Source organism: Falco peregrinus, chromosome 6 (genome assembly GCF_023634155.1).
Source record: "Falco peregrinus isolate bFalPer1 chromosome 6, bFalPer1.pri, whole genome shotgun sequence".
Taxonomy (NCBI): Eukaryota; Metazoa; Chordata; class Aves; order Falconiformes; family Falconidae; genus Falco; species Falco peregrinus.
Window position 1 is genome coordinate 62,571,955 of NC_073726.1, and position 18,410 is coordinate 62,590,364.

Sequence of the window (18,410 nt, forward strand, 5' to 3'; positions counted from 1 at the left end):
TCCTTTCCTCCCCTTCAAGCAGCAGATCCTTTCCTCCCGCAGCTCAAGTTACAGGGAAGGCAAACTGAAATTTAGCCCCAAAGTTTGTTCCTTTCAGATGAGCTCCTGCTTTGCTTCCCAGCTGGCTTGGCACATAAGAGGTTTAGCCAAGGAAAGGCAGGGAACTGTAAGGTTAAAGCAGAAGAGTGAGAAGAGAACAGCTTGATTGACTGGTCCTTCAAACACTTTGCCTGTTCTGAATTCTAAATATAGCAAGAATTAATGAGGCAGAACTGTCCTTCTACATTAAATTTCCCTAAAATTCTTAATGCTCTGTCTCTGAACACCACAGAAGAAACCCACCAGCACCCACCTTCACATGGCCATACTAAGCAGTCTCCCTTTCAAACAGGTATGTTTAAACATACTTGTGATGAAGTACCTTGATGTGCCACCACAAGGGACAGGCAGGTTGATCCCAGGCAGCAGCTAAACAAGCCAACAGGGGATGGCAGTACAGGGAAGGAGAGCAGAAGAAAGTTATAACAACACACCTGGGTCTTCCCGATCAAGCAGGAAAGGCCACAACAATTTTTACCATCAGCTCATCATTTCTCCTTGTCACGTAGGTTCTCAGCAAGTATGAATCATTTAGCGAGGGGCAGGGATACTTCTGATCTAGACAGTTTCTGAAAGGACAAAACCAAGCCTGGCTGCAGAGCAGTAGCTTTGGTGTTGGTCTCATGATTCTGAATGCTCCTGGGTCTGGAGGGCTGGCATAGGGGCTCTGCTAAACAAGCTGCAAACAAAAAATTAACCTAATATACACTTAAACTATTTTCTGAGGAAAGAGATGTATGTATTTGTCTTAAAAACTATCCATATAATGAATTCTGAAAAAAAAAAAAGAAACCCAAATAAACCCAAGTGTCACAATTATCATTTCTGTACAATTGCATGTAATGAATCCTGACTGATGCCAGCCTAATGCACATGTGCACCCAAAGGCCACTGCTTTCATCATCTTCTCCTTACTGATCTGAGGAGCAACTGAAGAATATCCTTGCAAGGGAAGAAGAGTAAGTAATCTTGATGCTTTTTTCTCCTAAATCTTTTCCCGGTTAGTAGTTTTATTCAAAGCTCTCCTTGCTATGATTCCACATGGCAGCTTTCAACACTAGTGAAAAGTGGAACTACTGTAAATAACTTTCATGTTGAGTTGAATCTTCTGTGAATTGCCTCATTATCATACTTCACAATACTGGGCAGGTCCATAAGAGGCAGGACCAGAAGGCAGTTCCAGAGTCACTGAGTCCAGGCCTGTACAGCTGCAGACTACCGGTTCATATACCACTGAGAAAACATCTGTCCTGATCTCCTGGTAGGAACAAGATTCAGTATCTAAATGCAGATGCGCATTTTGTACCTGCAGAGTCAATAGCTGTGGTATTTAGATCCAGTTCAGGTGGTATTTAGATCGAATTCAGGGGAAAGCGATGTTCAACTTAGAGACAGCCCAACACTATTTCTAGTTACACCTGCCCAATTCATTTGCTTCCAGCTGGACTGGAGCAATTATAACATTTGGTTTGTTTCATCACTGAACACCATAACCCTGACACTGATGAGATGAACAAACACAGCCACAAAGAAACAAGCAAGAAAGAGGACAGATGTAATCTGGAGCAGTACAAATGATAAAGTCTGTCCCCAGATACATACTAGGTGACATTTTTAATGTCTACTTAAGTTAGATCCTTTTCTTTTGACTTTAGACCTGTGAAAAAAAGCAAAGCAGAGAGAAGTTGAGAAGGAAGAGAGGGTCTCACCAGGGGTGGTTCATGACCTTGATTTGCAATCCAGTTGAGGTAGTGTTCAGCATCAGGGATGGGTTTTCATATTTGTCACCATCCTGTATTTATCACTGTAGAGGAAATGAAAATATAATAATGAGCAACATACTCTGTAGCCTTGGAGCTAATTACGCACCTTTCTTCACAAAGTAAGTGGAAAACACATGACTTTAGAAGATACCCACAGAGCAATTAAATGCGTGCTTGTCAACATGTCACAAATACTGTGTTTTTACAGTTGAAATGAAAACACAAAATGCCATCTGATTTAACTTCAGAATAATTAGCACATCACAGCATACAACCACGACGAGTACCTGTCAACAGCTATCAGCACAGCAATGACATTTTCCACTGCGAATAATAATGTAATTTTCCACTTCTGAATAGTAATGCTATTTTTTGTCTTTTGAAAAAGTAACATTGTGTAAAATAGATATCAATATATCCTCCATAAAACAGGATTTCATTCTGCTAAGTTAACACTCAAACAAAATTATTTCATAGATTTTGTAACCAAAGCTGTAATTCCACATGCAAAAGCAAACGAAGGTCTAATTCCACATAGGTTCTGAAGGGAAAGGAGGATTCTGCCTGTGGGATGCTGCCTTTGTTAGCCAGTGCCTAGGTACTCCCAGAGCACTTTGTCTTTATGCCAAGCTGCATATCTGGAAATGCTCTGGACTTGTACTAAACTGGTGATTTCTTGTAGGAAACACACCAATATAAAAATATACCAGAGGGTCAGGTACTGTGGGTGACTTTCAGCAATTTTCAGGCAAGTTGATAATGGCAGCTCTGCTGTGGCTCCTAGAGTAGCTTGTAAAGAGGAAGGTAAGAAAAAGCCGAAGAGTTTCTGTAAAGTTTTATTAAATTTATAAACTTCTCTACTCGTCTGTTCTCTGTAAACAAGTTGCTTGTTAATACATGTGATTTAAAATGCATGTTGAATTGTGCAGACTGGCAAGTACAGTCTCACCCTCTTTGGGTGGCTGTGTACAATTTTATGCTTGTTGACTATGACTTCAATTAACAAGTCATACAAGCTTTGACTGGTCTTCAGGGGCCATTGAAAGAAAAGATTGTGTCTTACTGGCAACAACAAACTAACAATCCTACAAAGACAAGTTTTGGAAGAAAGGCTGCAAGAAATCAACATAGGATCAGCCTTGGGTACTGACCGTAGGGCAGGAGTGGGAGAAGTCAGATCCTTTATCTGATGTAGCTAAGAGCAAAATCAGTATGTTGATTTGCCTGATTGAGGATATGTGTTTTTTATTTGCAGCACACTGCAGCCTTCCTCTCTTGCAGCTCCACCTGTGCTCTGAAACAACATAGCACGGTGCAGCACCAAGAGGAGATACTGAGGCTGGCTTTGACAGCCTCGAACTTGGGTGGTAGCAGTATTAGCCACACTGGCTGAATGCACTGCCCAGGCTGAGAGGCAGGTGTAATTTCGACAGAGCTGGGTATTTCTGCATGATGCTCTGTTGTGACGTACAGTTTTGCCTTACATGAGAGGTACATCAATTCCTGTAGCAAGTTCCTAACTCAGCTGGTCTGCCCACCAGAGCGACAGCTTTTAATGCCAGCTGGAATGAGATTGGTGCCATCACAACAGAAATTCTGTATTTGTATTAACAGGATTAAGTAACTGATCCATGGAGATGGCTCATTTCCACTTAGAGCACAGAAACCTACCTCCACTATGTATCATTATATCACAGTCCAAAGCAGCCAGTTCTGCTGAGGCTTCACGTCTCCTGGAGTGGGATTTGTCTTGTCTTTAGCCATTTAAAAGGTAGGTGTTTAAGTGGTAGTGGTGGCTTCTGCTATAACCTGTGGAAAGATACCAGTATCTTCAGACAGCAAGACATCTCACCTGTTTTAGATGTTTGCATTTGCAGTTTCCAAATTGTGCAGAAAGCACAAGATGACCTAAAAATTTGGACTGCTACTGCTACTGTTGTATGCCAAGCCAACTTGGGTCTTGGCTGACACTGGAATGTTAACAAAAATAATACAAAAATCTGCATTGTGTTTATATGGCTTCCAGTTCTGATTCACCTCAGTGTGAGAGAAGCCTCTTCCCAACTGTGTAAGTTTTATACCACTGGTGCCGTTGAAGGGAAAACACATTTTGCAGTCTTAGTACAACATACCACTTAAATGGTGTCATCCTCTTTGAGTGTTTGCTGTCAAGTTTGGTGATTAGGAATGGGCATGGATCAGGTGGAGAAAGCTGGTTCTCTGTGCCAAACTCCCATGCCATGTAAAATTCAGATAAAATTTTATTTTAAATGTAAAGGCAAAGACCAAGGGCAAGATGCGTCTCTCTCTGTCCCTATGCACTGGGGCACTAATCCATAAATCTCTACATTTCCACCCTCCACAAAGAAAGGGCAAAATGCTACCAAAAGACTGTACCTGTGGGATTTTAGGCTCAACAGCAAGTATGAGCAGAAATCACAAGGAAACAAGCTGATTAAATTTCCAAAAACTCCACAAATTTCCAAGGTCTACAGAATTCCTGCAGTGACTGTGTTGCTGTTGCGGCTGCCTGCCTTGCAGCCTGGTGTCCCAGAACAGGGATGGCCAGCCCCGTCTTGGACACCCCCACCCCCACTGTGAAGCTGTGGTCAGGGCCACCATCTCATTCACTCCAAGTCAGCAAGAAAACTACCACCTGTCCCTTGGGTGAGTGGTAGGAAACCAGCACCCGAGAATGAGAACCTGTGCTCTACAGCAGATGTGCTGATTACAGATGGGGGCTTAACCACAAGCAGCAGAGATTTCCTGTTTGGTTTTTATTTTAGAGCAGCTGCATAATTAGATACTCACACCTTATGGAGTCAAGAAGCTTGTGTGGAAGAGCTTTCAAAAAAAGCAGCTACTGAGCCACTGGGCCATGGGGGGACAGTCGTTCTGGCTCTAGATAGCCTACCCACACTATCCTGATGCTGCAAAGAGTAATAGTGTTCAAGTTAAATATTTTGCTTCCAAACCAGTATGAACTGGAAGACAGAGCAAATCTTCCTTAGAACTAAAATTATATGGACATGTACTGGAATTCCACCCCCCAAGGTAAAGAAGGAAGTTCCCACTCCACAGGTATTAGGCATTGAATTTTGCCCTCTCTGGAGCTGAAATGGGGTGAGCTGATCTGTTAGATTATCTGTCAGCAAGACGGTTGACCCTGTTCTCCTGTCCTCTCACTCCATCAATTCCTCTACTGCTCATCTGGCTGCTTGATGAGCCATTTCAGTCTTCAAACAATTACCTGGGGGAGGGGAAAAGAGGGCAGAACACAGCTGACCATTAACAATTTGTATTTTTCATGGGTTTGATTCTTAACCAGTTTCACTTTTTTTATGTTGGTGGGGTTTTTCCTCTTTCAGGAAAGAAGGGGAGAAGGACCAAGGAGAAAACCCACCAGACTGAATAACGGATGAATGCAGGGCCAGCCAGGGAGGACCCCTTTCTCCACAAAAGCGTGTCGGCAGTGACCTCCGTAGGTAACTGAGCTTGCAGTTTCCAGTACAAATCACCCACCAGAGACAAATATTGTAATCCTCCTGTGTTCATGATGGTTGATGTCAGCAGGCAGGGCAGACACATGAGGGACTCCCCAGCAGCCACATAAAAGGGCATCCATGTGTAGAAGCAGCGTTACAACTCTCTTGGCTGAAAGATCTTAGGCTGGAAAATGCCATTTTTGCATGCCACAGCTGTTGATTCAGCTCACGTCGCTGCTGAAGGAGAACTGAATCCTCTTTAGCGACAGGACAAACATACCTTGCAACATCTGCACTGTATTAGAATGGCTCCAGAATGGAAACTAAACAACTTGCACATGAACTGCAGGGCTAACAGTAATTCTCATAGGAAGCAAATCTTTTGTAAACTCCAACACTTCGCTAAAAAATGCTTAATTTTATACTTAAAAGAAAAAGCCTTGTCAGTATTGCCTGTTGCAGGAACTTAATGAAAGATGCCAATGAAACCAATTTAGTTCAACTATTCAAAAAAATCCTGAATATTTGATTAAATTTCAATATGATTTGCACAGGTTTAGTTTATGTGCACCCCTTATTACTTTGGGCTGCTCGCTGAGAATCTAAAAGACATACTCTTGGCTTGAGAGAGCCTGAAGGGTGGGCTTTCCCATAGCAATGTCACAGCTCGGGAAGTTCAATGCTAACCCTAGGAAGTGGCAAATGAAGATGTCATCTGAGGGACAGAAAGGTCTGAGTGAGCTGGAGGTGCCTCTGAGGAACAGGCCCAAGTAGAAACCTTTACGGTTCAGCTGTCACATCATCCTCCCTCCAACTCATCCCCAGGGCAGAGCACAGCAGAACTTGGGACTGGAAGGCTTTGAGACATGAAAATTTTAAGCCTCAAAAAGACCAAGGAATTACAAATGTGTTTTGTGAGGCTTGGACAAACCAGACCCCAAGAAGGGGAATACTAAGCATGAAAAGCCTATGCCATAGGTCCCTTTAATTTGATATCACGTCACCCAAGACAAGAAGATTAGTTAAATGTTGTATTAAAAAGCCAGACTGCATATACAGAGTGATGCTTCCTGCAGGTTTCCCTCCCAAGCTTCAGGCACTTGTTGGTTTAAGGGCATCCTGCAATGTAAGCTACAGTCAGATCATTATTTCACTAACCTCCCACCCTGTGTGCATACAATTAAGTCTTTTTCTTCATAGGTGTATTTTTAGACTATAAAATCCTGTGGCAGTAACTTCCATTTAGTTATGTGTAATGCATAAAACCCCCCAGCCTCCTTTGGCTGCTTTAGCCATAGCTCTCATACGGTGAGAAATGTCAAATCATTGCTCCTTGTTTGCCTTTCCCACAAGTTTTATGATTTTAGGACTGCTAAAAACACATGCCAGGAAAACTCCCCAAGACAAGTCTAAAACAGCAAAAACTGGTAAAGAAACAAAGGGAGAAGTGAGAGAAGCAGATTAAAGCAAAAGTAAATATGTATCAACACAGAGGTTTAAAGCTCTGCAACATTTAAATAGGAGTTGGTGCCATTCCTACTGTTCTAAGAGAATCAGTGGCATCTCACATTTCCTGAGTGCATTGCTTTTCTTCTGTCTAATTTGTAGGAGCTGGCATGTCTAAAACAGAGACACTACTTTAAGGTGCTTCATGGCAACTTCCCCACCAGTTTTATTTTTGGGTTGCTTTGATTTCCACCATGACTTTACCTTCAAAGGTGCTTCAGAGCACACCCAGCTGATAGTTCGTGTACGTGTACCCTGCCTAGTCAAGAGTCTAGCTCTTGCTTTGACATGCATTTTTCATTTTTATCTTCCTAAATTGAAAGGCATGCATGCACACACCCCGACATATTTCTCATCTAGTGTCCCAGCCTAACAACTGTGCTTTAATTGGCCCAAGGCATTAAACTGAGCCCAATAGCTATCTGAGCACAGAGCCGTGGCTCACATACATTTTCCCTTGTTTTCCTTTAACATTGTACCTCACTGAAGAAATAAACATAGGCTAATACCCATGTGTCAGACTCATTAAAATAACACATTTAACAGGATTAGCAGCATCTCTGCTTTGTTTCCTTCTCTGGCCCTGCAGTAAGAGCTGCTCAGAGTGGTCCTGAGGTGATGTTATCGGCAGAGATAGCCTCAACAGGCTGCCTTCACCTGTGCCAGTCCTGGGACAGATTCTGCCCACCAAACATCCTCCAGAAATAACCCACAAGTCCAGTGCTGAAGTCCTCAGGGAGCACATCTCAGACACAGGCACCTTTCATACCTTTCCTGGGTTGTAGCTGACCCTTCTCCAACATGACCTTTCAAGGGGAACTTCCCGCCATGCACAGGAGGTGTGACACAGCCTGCAGACCAGAGGACAGAGAGGTGGAGCCAAGAGAGACCAGCACGCTGGCCAAGGGCACCACAGGTTCCCGGCCCAGCCTCCACAAATGTTCCACCACGTTGGGTCAAGCAGACAGGACATGGCACATACTTGGGGTAGAATTACAATGGCCATTACTCAGCCTGTCTAAATGAGAAGCTAATGATGAAGTGGGAGGAATGACAGCTCCACAGCAGAGGGAATTAAAGCCTGCTGCTGGAAGGAAACACTTTGAACCAAACACCCCATTTCCCCCCTCAGTTTGACATGTGCTTAATGAGGCATCGCTCAGGAACCCTGGAACAAGGTGTAGAAACAGGAACTTTCAGCCCATGTGATCAGCAGCCATCTCTTGCCCCTTGCGAAGCACTGAGCCCCCCGTGCCACCAGCAGCCTCAGGGGGCCAAAGTGGGAGCAGATTGAACCCCCAAGGAGCAGACACCAGCCTGACTTTAGAGCAGCCAGATCCATGACTCCTGCTGGAGCTCTGGGAGACACACATGCTCGCGATTCAAAAGCTGTAAAATCCAGCTCAGCTAAGTGGAGGTTCTAATTCAAGAGAATGCTGCCCTAAGACAAAGCAAATGATTGTGCAATCAGTATTACCTGCCTGACTTCAGCTACCAAAAAGAAACCTTGAGGAACCTCAGTTAATCTAGAAGAAGTGTGCAATAAACAGCAGTTCCAGTGTGCAGTGCTGGAGTGATCAATGTGAATTTAACAGTTTAATGCAAATATAAGCCAGTAATTTGAGGTGGTTATTTTTAGCAGCTGCAGAGCTAAGGGAGAAATGGTGCTTGCAGAGCCAACAAAAACTCAAACAAGGACAGTGTGAGTCTCTCTGCATCTTCCTTGCCATTGCTACCACAGTGCTGACCTGCCATGCCCTCTGTTGCACACGGCTCGATCCATGGCCTCCGTGCACCCTGGGGGAAGTTACTACAAGTCATTAGCTTTTGGTTTTAGATACTCTGGTGGTGTTGGGACAGCCAGGTTCCTCTCAAGAGGGGGTTACTCTACAACACTAAACAGTGTTCACTGATGTCATGCAGTTTCTCTCTCTGGGAACTTCCTTCCTTCCTTCATGAGGCAACCCCAAAGAGTCACCCAAGGGAAAATTTGCCTGGAGGGACCTTGGGTCACCCCATCCCACAGTCCACACTATATGTGCATGCAGATAGATATATACACACACATACATACATGCACACACGTGTGCGTGTGTGTGTGTGTGTATACAATGGAGCAGAAACCCCAGAGTGGGAAGACCAACTCTGGGTCAAACCCAAATGCAAGTCACTGCTCTTATACATGTCACACCACGTGGCACACGTGCACTTCTCGTCGTGGGTGGTGTTGCCTGTCAATTTACATTGACATTAAAAGGTAAATCAGATCTTTAGGCTAAATGTGTTCCCATTTGTTTTTGAAAGCAAGCGATAGGCAAAGCCCAATTTACTCTGTGCCTAACCTAGAGTAAAACCTATTTTCAAGCAAAGAATTGCTTGCTGAGAGTGTATATACAGAAGGAAGAGGCAGCTGGGTTTTAGCAGCATGTTGGCCACTATGTGCCCAGGTCAGCTCCCATTGAAGTCTGAAGATGGGGATGGACATTTGTCTGGGCCCATGGTGGCCGGCTGCAGCAGGGGGTGGGCTCAGCAGCTGAGGATGCTTCATGGAAGAGTCTGGCCACAGCATGGCCTCTGTGGCAGAAAGCAATCACTTGCAGGCACCTGATGGGCAACCAACACGGTGGGGCAGATCAGGAATCATCGGTGGTCCTGAGCAAGGCCAGTCATGCAGCTTTGCTAGGGGAAGGCAGGCTTTCCTCCTCTGTCCTGGTACATAAACCCCTGTATGTCAGCTTAGTTTGTAGTTTTAAGAGGTAAATATGGGAGAACTCCCTCAGACAAATCTGTAATTAGGAATATTTCACAGGAAAAGAGAGATAACAAGGGCAATGGAATTAAACAGAAATTGTAGGTGTATTCTGCTCAACAGAGCATGGGCCAGGAGCATTTGGCAAATAAAAGGAAAACATTATCATTTTTCCCCCAGCATAAGAAGAAAAGCCCCAGCAACCCAGCAGAGCTCTGTCTGGAGCACAGGAGCAGAGCAAGAGGGATGGAAACAGGGACAATGCTGGGGGGCAGCAAGTCCCCAGGGCCCGGTGACTGCCCAGGCCCCTACCAGAGGTGCGGCTGCTCCCTCACCAAGGTGCGACTCTCCCATTGGCAGCGCCCAGCACCAGCTTCCCCAGTAAGGTGACCCTTACAGGTCAGCCAGACCCTCGCCACGTGAGGCTGAGCGAGGCCTGGGAGCCCACAGCCCATACCTTTCACCAGGATGACATGGTGGGACAGCAGGTCGCAGGCATCTTGCCTCGATGGACGTGGCCATTCCTCTGAGCACCAGCAGTTAAGCCCTCTGGATCAGCCGTCTGCTCGTGCCACCCCTGAGGCACCTGGCCCCGAGGCCTCCCAGTCCCTCAGGACAACGCCATCCCCTCACGGGCAGCTTTCACCCAGCGTGGGGAGGGAAAGGAGCATCCCAGGGAGCGCCCAGCGGCACCCCCTGCCCTTCAGCAGCAGCCACTTTCTGCAGCCACCTCTGGATTCAGTCACAACCTCCCAGCCTCGCAAAATGCCCGGCTCGGGTCCGCAAGCCCCACAGGATGGGCCCAGGCGCCAGGCAGCCCGCCAGGCAGGTGCCCACCCGCGCTTCCCCAGCTCGGTGGTCTCCGGGGAGCGCTCTCCGCCTTCCCGCCCCCAAGTCCTCTGCTACCCCGCACAGGCAACATCGCAGCTGCTGCCCTGCACCGTGCCTCCTCCTTCCCAACCTGCAACCCTTCCCACCTCACACCACGGCCCCACACGCCGCCTTCCCACCCGCTGATCAACACCCTGCTCCCACCTCCCCACCGGCAGCCCCCAGACCAAAGCCTCGTGCTGACACAAACGGTGCCTCTGGGACAGAAACCCTTCAGGGCCCTTCTGCTACTTCATGCATGCAGAAGGGAGGCTAGCAGTGCAGCAGGCCCCTCGGTGCCTTCTTTCTGCTTTTTCAGGTTTTATCTCTGGAGGCCAAATAGGCCTTGGCAAGAAAGCGGTCTCACATCATCCATCCATGCAGAGGTCAACTGAGCAATCAGAAAAGCCAGTCAAAGACAAAGAGCTTCTGGAACTTCATTCTCAGCAGAGCTGCCATTTTACCACAAACATTTATACTGTATTTTGACCTCAAAGGAGGATATCAAGCCTTAACGTCAAAGATTCAGCCATTTGGCCCCTTCCTACTTCACCCTCTTGCACTGGCATGGCATGCACCAGCAGCACACAGCCATGGCTTTTCTCCTACAGTCACCCACCAGCTGCCACATGGCATCGTGGAGCAAGGGACGTGCCGCAGCAGCACAGCCAAAGACACAATTGTTCGCAGGCTTTACAAGTGCGAGGTCTTCCCACAGGGCCCAGCGAGACACGTACCCTACTGAGAAACCTCCAGCGCCCATGATACCTTCAGGAGATCTACCTTGTCTGAAACTGGTCCTGCCCCATTGTACAACTTCTGTGCTGGGATTCTGAGTAGGGAGCAGGTCTTGCAAGAGGGAAGGCAGGATGCAAGCTGGAAGACCTACAGGGAAGTTAGGATTGCTCCAACAGCTCACACCAAGGGGAGAGGGGTAAAAGGGGGAATGATCAGCTGGGGTGGGAGAGCTTATGAAAAAAAAAAAAAAAAAGAAAAAGAAAAAGAAAAAGAGAGTAATTCTTGGAGCCTGTCAGTGAAACTCTGTTAAACCGCTGCTAAAGTTTGTTGTCTGCATTTGTGTCTGTAGTATCTTAGGATGACACTCACTTACTCACACTCTGTAAGAATTCCAAAAAAACATGAATAACTAATGAATATGAGCGGAATATAAACATCGTTTAACTTGTTAAATTTTCTAGTATATGCTTCTGAAGCATGTATTACCGTGTATGCTCAATTTACTAAAAACATTAAATACTTTGCTTTGGCATTTAATACATCCTTAAGTGATAATATATTCTGTATCTCTACCATCATGCATAGATGACATAGAAATACACACCTGAAAATGTTTTCTTTCTGGAGAAATAAAAGAAAAATGCCCTACCAAAAAAAGCCTCATAATTTTAAATTTAAAGGAAAAAAAAAGTAATTAAAAACAACAACTACTGAACTGTAAGCCACTTAGTATGAAGATGCACGTTATTAATGATGACATGACCCCACAGGAACAGATGTATGTGGGTCCAACCTTGCAAAGCCAAGCCCATACATGTCTTTATTCCCTACACTCCAGGATTTGACTTTCCCATAAACTCGCTTGAAAATGCTGCTATCCATGTGCTTAAATATGAACAGCTACACTGCCAAACAGCTCAGGAACCTGTACTCCTGGGTTTTCAGAAGTTACACAGAGGGCCATAGTGCAAACAGTGGAAGGTTGGTTTCCTAATTAATTTCTCATTTTTAAGCGTGCCCTTCTCAAACGTTTAACATGCAAAAAAATGCACACAAAATAGCTCCAAACTCTGTTTCTCAGAGAAATACCTACCTTCACAATTCAAAAGACAGAAACAAATCACAGTTGGATTTACCAAGGTGCCCTCTTCTGGCCTTCAAAATAAAAAGTTAGCTTGCTGTCACCTAGTTTCTTTGCATGGAAGAGGCATCAAAATGAACAGCTGTTTGTGCAAATACTCAATTTATTTTAATAAACTGGCCAGAAAAATAGCACTACAGATAGTTCTTGATACCATACAAAACACATTCAAAAATTCTTCAGTTATAAATGAGTTTATAAAAATAACTTATAACATTATTCTAGAAATCTCAGTAGAAATATATGAATTTGTTGCCAGGTAGAAATTTAGACATAAGGTATTCCGTCCAGAGGGCTGGAGAGTGTACCCTCTATTGACACCGCACTACTAAATTTCTGAGAACCATTTAATAAAAGTAATCTGAACCTTTCTGCTAAAACAGACAGAAATGAAAAAACAGATCATAAAGCACATTCATTTCCATTACAAAGAGGGATTTTCACCATGTCTTGATAAATATGTATACAGTTTATCCAGCACAGGAGGAATATTCAAGAATTCATTATTTTCCATGGAAACCTCTGTTGTAAAAGTATTGTTTTCTTAATTAAATATAAAACAAAGCACACACGGAACTAAATAAGCTTTTAGGCCATGTCCACGTATAAGAAGTTTCACTATTGGTTTTTGGAGGCTGGGTGGGGGTTTTGTTTGCTTGTTTGTTTTGGGGGTATCATTTGGTTGGGTTTTTTTGATTCTACAGGGCCACTAATCTGAGGGAGAGTCTCACTGCTGCTGTGTTCAAATTGGCCAACTTAGACCTGAAACAGTGCAGCATATGATAGTTCATATGGAAAGGAAGGATTTATTCAAATTTAATAAAGTTGCACAGGGCTCTTGGAAGTATAATTCATTCCACATTGGAATTGTGTCTAATTGGACTAATTGGACTAATTATAATCTCATAAGATTCAAGATAAAGCTAAGATCACATGTACGTTATATGCACGGTTGTTACTTTCAAGGGAGAAAAACCACAACAACTTTCTGTACAACAAGGCCTCAATAAAGAGTGTTTTCCTTTCTCACTAAGGAGAACATTTTCCCAAGTAAGTTTCTCTAAAATAAAAAGTCACAACAGAGTCAGTTCGGAAGCCAAGAAATACGTTATTCTAGACAGTACTAAACTTTTTTCCAAAGACACCTTCTTCCTCAGGATCAAATATGTAGACACAACTTCCCCTCCACAGCCATGTGAGCTGGTAAAAGGCTGGTAAAGGTCATGAGACCTCGCAATTGCTGTGTTATAACCGAGCACGCGTGGGCACTATGCAATTGTGATAATCTTCTTGAGTTCAGAAGTTCTTTGTTCAGGTAAGAAAACAGAGAGGAATAAAACTAAAACAAAACAGTTGCTGTCCAGCTACGCTAGCAGTTCTTCCATCACTGCCCACCAGACAATACAGGCTTCAGGCTGTGACCTCATGAAAGCATTTGTTAAATGCCCTGCTATGCAACAGCTCGACAATCAATATTCCCATTGCATTGCTAATTGCCAGCCAATCACCACAAGTGACCAACTTCCAAAGTGCTCTTCTCCTCAGCATGATGGAACACCCTGGTTAAAACCTACACACTTCCACAGATGTCCGAGGATGACTTCTCCAAAAACCTTTCTTCTGAATTGCACAGGTCAGACACTGTGATGAAAGTCAGTCTCTGGCAATAACAAGAATGGGGGTCTTTAACCTCAGCATCCGGCCTGAAGGGTACTTTCACCAGAACGCTTAGTCACGGACAGGGTGGTGAATATCTGAAAAGAAAGAAAAAAGAAGATTTTTAGTATGGCTAAAATGGATTTTTTCTGGAAGATCAACTTGGGCATAATGCTCAAACCCACAGCTATTTCTGAAAGTAATAAAAGAATAATGAAAAACATACATTTTAAATCCTTGCCACTAAATAGCGCATGCGCACACATACAAATACCCTTTGTTCTCTTCATTTACCTTATGGTCTTCCTTATACAGTGGAAAAGAAAGAATTAAGGAAGTCACATGGCTTCATACCACCTTCTGCTTAATGCTCTTAAGTTTCTACAGTGCAAACAAGCTCAGCAATAATAAACTCTGGTCTTTGCACCTAATGAATACGTGTCTTTATGGCTCAAAGATAACTTCTTTGTTGGGAAAGTGAAGTTAACCTAAGGCAACAGCTTTGGGGAGAACATAAATTTTGCCTCTGTACCTTTTAAGTTATTACAGAAATGTGGAACTGATTGCTGATGTAGGTATTATGTCTGGGATCTGTATCCTCTGAATAATGGCTAAGAAACACTTAGTCAATGTCGTTTGAAAAAGTCCAATCTTCACTGCTCTCAAGTTTACATTAAAGAAAACAACGTATTAAAAAATAATTATTGTAAAATTAAAAGGTATCAAAACTCAGGAAGAAAAAATCCTACAAAAGCTTGTTTAATATTAGAACTTTACTATGCAAATATGCATAGTTTTGCGTAGATAATAATACAGAGAGGAAAAAAAGGAAATCAAAACCACTTCTGCCTAAATGGTTCAAAGTTGCAGTAATTAGCTATCATCAAAGCCATCTCTCAGGAAGAATAAACTTAGCACAGAATAAAGTACATACACATTTCAGTTATGCAAATAACACTGAAATATCTAAAGATAATGGGGATCTGAAAGCCCTACAGTTATCTAGGTAGGAACTCTGCTGCATTAGGGCTGCTAGCAGCATTTCAGAGAACAACATCAATAAATGATGTATCTCTTCCACTTTCTATAAGCATGTAAAGCATTACATACAAATCAGGAAGACAAATGCATGACTAATATATATGGCAGAAGAACAGCAATATATTTAAACTATAGTTCATGGCTTGAGACAGGCTTTTTAACTCTTCAGTTCTGATTCACAGACTGACATTTATTATTTATTATCTTCACTTATTATTATTTCACTTTGAAAGACAAAGATTAAAACATGCAAAATTTATCTTCTTTCTTTTTGGCCCGAACTGCAAACTGTGAGTGTGCTAGCCAATTCCAATGGCTACAGGGACCACACAGCTCCCTAACTCCAGCTGGGAGTCATTTGATAATTATGGGAAATGCAAGTTTTTTGACAAAATTTGTTAGGTATTGAAGTGAAGACAAAACCTTAGATCCAACAAGTGGAAAGCCATTATTAGCTAACTCAAAGAATCATCTCAGCTTTCAGAAGACACTTGCTCTTCATCACAGCTGCTTGATTATACACACCTGTACTTCAAGCGGTTCAGTACAGCCTAGGCTGCAAAGTAATTCCCTATAAAGCTGAGGTCCTACCAAATCTGTTCTTGCAGTTATTTGTACTTTGTCTTGCAGGAAACTCCATGCAGTACTCATGTTTTCTGAAGAATAAAATGCTGCTGACATAAGAGAAGCAAAATCTGGCTCTAACTTGTTAGCAGCGAGGAAAAAATGGGACCCTCAGTCTTACAGTCTTCTTCAAGTTGAGTAGTGCCATGTTTCACAGGAGACTCTTAGAGCAATGAATTAGTACTAATGCCAGTGAAAATGTCAGCATTTGACCCCCCAACACTGTCCCTTTCCTGCTCAGATCAGACTTCATTTTTTTTTTAGCTTTTACATGGATATAAAAGTAACACCAATATTATCCATCATTCTGTTCATCCAGATATATGCAGTCCTCACAAATTCCCAACAATGTTTAAGCATTTTTTAAATCAAAGAATACCATCTTGCACTTTGATTTTTTGTTTACTGCTTAAGAGATCAAATAAAGTAACAGGCGCAAAAAAACTTTTTGAAGACTGGCACTAAAAATTATCACTGTTCCCTGGAGCTTTTAAATAGTGTGTTTCTCCTGAGCCAATTTCTTCCTCCACCACTCAAACAAATATGATTTTCTGAAATTACCTCCCTAAATTATGTCTAATCATCATTCTATTCAGTTTCAATTTTAGCAGCTCAGATGTCCAGAATAAATTATGACTACCATCCCCTTTTCACACTGCATATGCTAATATCCCACTTGAGTTCACAATGCCTCCCTCCCTCGAAGCTCTCCCTCCACAGGGCCCCCATAAGGTAAGGACCTGCAACCCCTCTTCAAGGGCTTCCAAGAACACCATTAGATAATACTACAGATAAAAAGCAGAATCTGTATTGCAGATGCTTTGAAGATGATTTAGAATGCTAGCAGTCCATTCCATTAATGGAGTTCATACTATATCGCATATACTGTATCTCTTTGGAAACACAAAACAAGAGAAGCAGACTTCACTTCTGCAGACCAGCATCCTGGTGCACTCTTACAACTCTTTGTAGCTAACATAAGCAGGTAAAAACAGAGATTCTGTACAAAGACCTACAAAGGTCATAAACAGTTTGCAGGGATCCTCAGCTAATATAAATGGGTCCTAATGCTACTACAAATCAGTGGAGCATCTCTGATTTACACCTAGGAGAAGGTGTCCCCCACCCGCTAGAGAAAATTAAGCTCTTTGTTACAGAGGAACAGCAAGATAAACACAAGAAGAAACGTTTGTGTGGCCTTACATACTTCACTTCAAAAGTGAAGGCCTACAGGTTAAAGGAGAAATCTTTAAAAGGGCAGAATTTGATCGAAAAATTGTCATGTAGCTGATCCCCTTCCCAACACCAGTTTACAAGCCTGTTTTGAGCACACATATCTAAAAAAAATTAGCTTTGAGAATCATTTTAGCAGAAATACTATTTGAAGACCTCATAAATGGATCTTTGAGTGGAAGGAAAAAATCTATACTTTCCAGCAGAGACACCACTGGATTAGGGGAGACGATAAACATTTCACAAATGAACACACTAAAAAAAAAATAATCTCCCAATAATCTATGTGTTAGATTGCTAAATGGTAAAACCAGATCATTTCCTGTCCTTCCTTCCCCTCTACCTTCCCCCAATTTCAGACCTCTTTAATAGAGCTCTGCTATTCAGATTTCCAACACCTTACCCCAGAATGCTACGAAAGCTGGGCTATGTATACAAACCTCTGCACAGACGGGATGAATTCCTATGGTGCTGTCCAGCTGCTCTTTTGTGATCCCACATTTAATAGCAGCTGCAAACCCTTGGGTGACTTCTCCAGCATTTGGACCAAGGACATGGAAACCAATGACTCTCTCCTAAATAGCAAAGATAATCAAGTGCAAGCACAGTCAATGCATTCAGTTCTCTTTAGACAACATGTAAGGTTTTCTTACTCAAGAGCATATAATTTAATCAGCTAACAAAACATACCACAAATAAACGTAACCACACAAATGTGAACTATCATTAGCGCCAACAGATGGGAAATAGTTGGTATAATTTTGTTCTTTCTGAAAAGGAAAAGATTCAACTAAGAACTCAAGAAACAGCTGCCTTACAAAGTTTTGTGCAGGAGTCCTCCATTGACGCCAACAGCATACAAATTTAACACACACCATGGTCTATGCTTGATTATTTTGTTTGTCCAAATTGCAACCTGCATTTAAATTTTATTCAGGCAAGCTACTCCACTCATTCCAACAGACTGCTTGCCTAAGTAAAGATGAGCACCTTGCATGAAGGTTTGCAGCATCAGGGCCTATGCTAGATGGCTACATGGTGCGTTATCTACCGAGGAACTTTCAAGTTGGTAATTGCTTACAGGAAAGGGTCACAAGCTGAAGTTCTGGCTAACCAGGTACAGCAAGAAGTGTATCATAACTAAACTGACAACTACTCCAGCTGCAGTGTTTGCTGTCATTGGGAGATAATACACCTAGAGACTGGCAAAAGAAACTGAAAGGCATCCAGTTACAAGGAAGATATTATTACTTCACACTTCTCATATCTGTACTACTGTTCAATTGCAAAATACGTCAAACTACTGCACATATAGCCTCAGCACTCAACAGAACAAGCTGTGCTGACCTGACCTGCTTTTCTTAAAGAAAGGCTTGCTTCTCTAAGAAAAGCAAGTCTCCTTTAGCAAGTACAAACTGCTCTTTAGTGGCTTCTAGGGCATTAATCAGATCTTGCTGAGCACAGACGTGGCCCAGTTGGCTATCAAAACTTTTCTGCTCCTCCTG

At 43.0% G+C, this 18,410-nt stretch overlaps 1 protein-coding gene across 3 annotated transcripts in view; it reads right to left on the reverse strand.

Moving 5' to 3' along the window:
* Window positions 1-12,434: 12,434 nt before the first annotated feature.
* Window positions 12,435-18,410, reverse strand: part of TXNRD1 (thioredoxin reductase 1) — a 47,793-nt gene continuing 41,817 nt past the window's right edge. For all 3 annotated transcript variants that reach the window (XM_005235589.4, XM_055808855.1, XM_027784021.2), the window contains 2 exons: window positions 17,346-17,480; window positions 12,435-14,105 (listed from right to left, as the gene is read on the reverse strand). In XM_005235589.4, coding sequence (XP_005235646.2) covers window positions 14,043-14,105; window positions 17,346-17,480 — 198 coding nt within the window. In that variant the 3' untranslated portion in view covers window positions 12,435-14,042. The remainder of the gene's footprint in view (window positions 14,106-17,345; window positions 17,481-18,410) is intronic.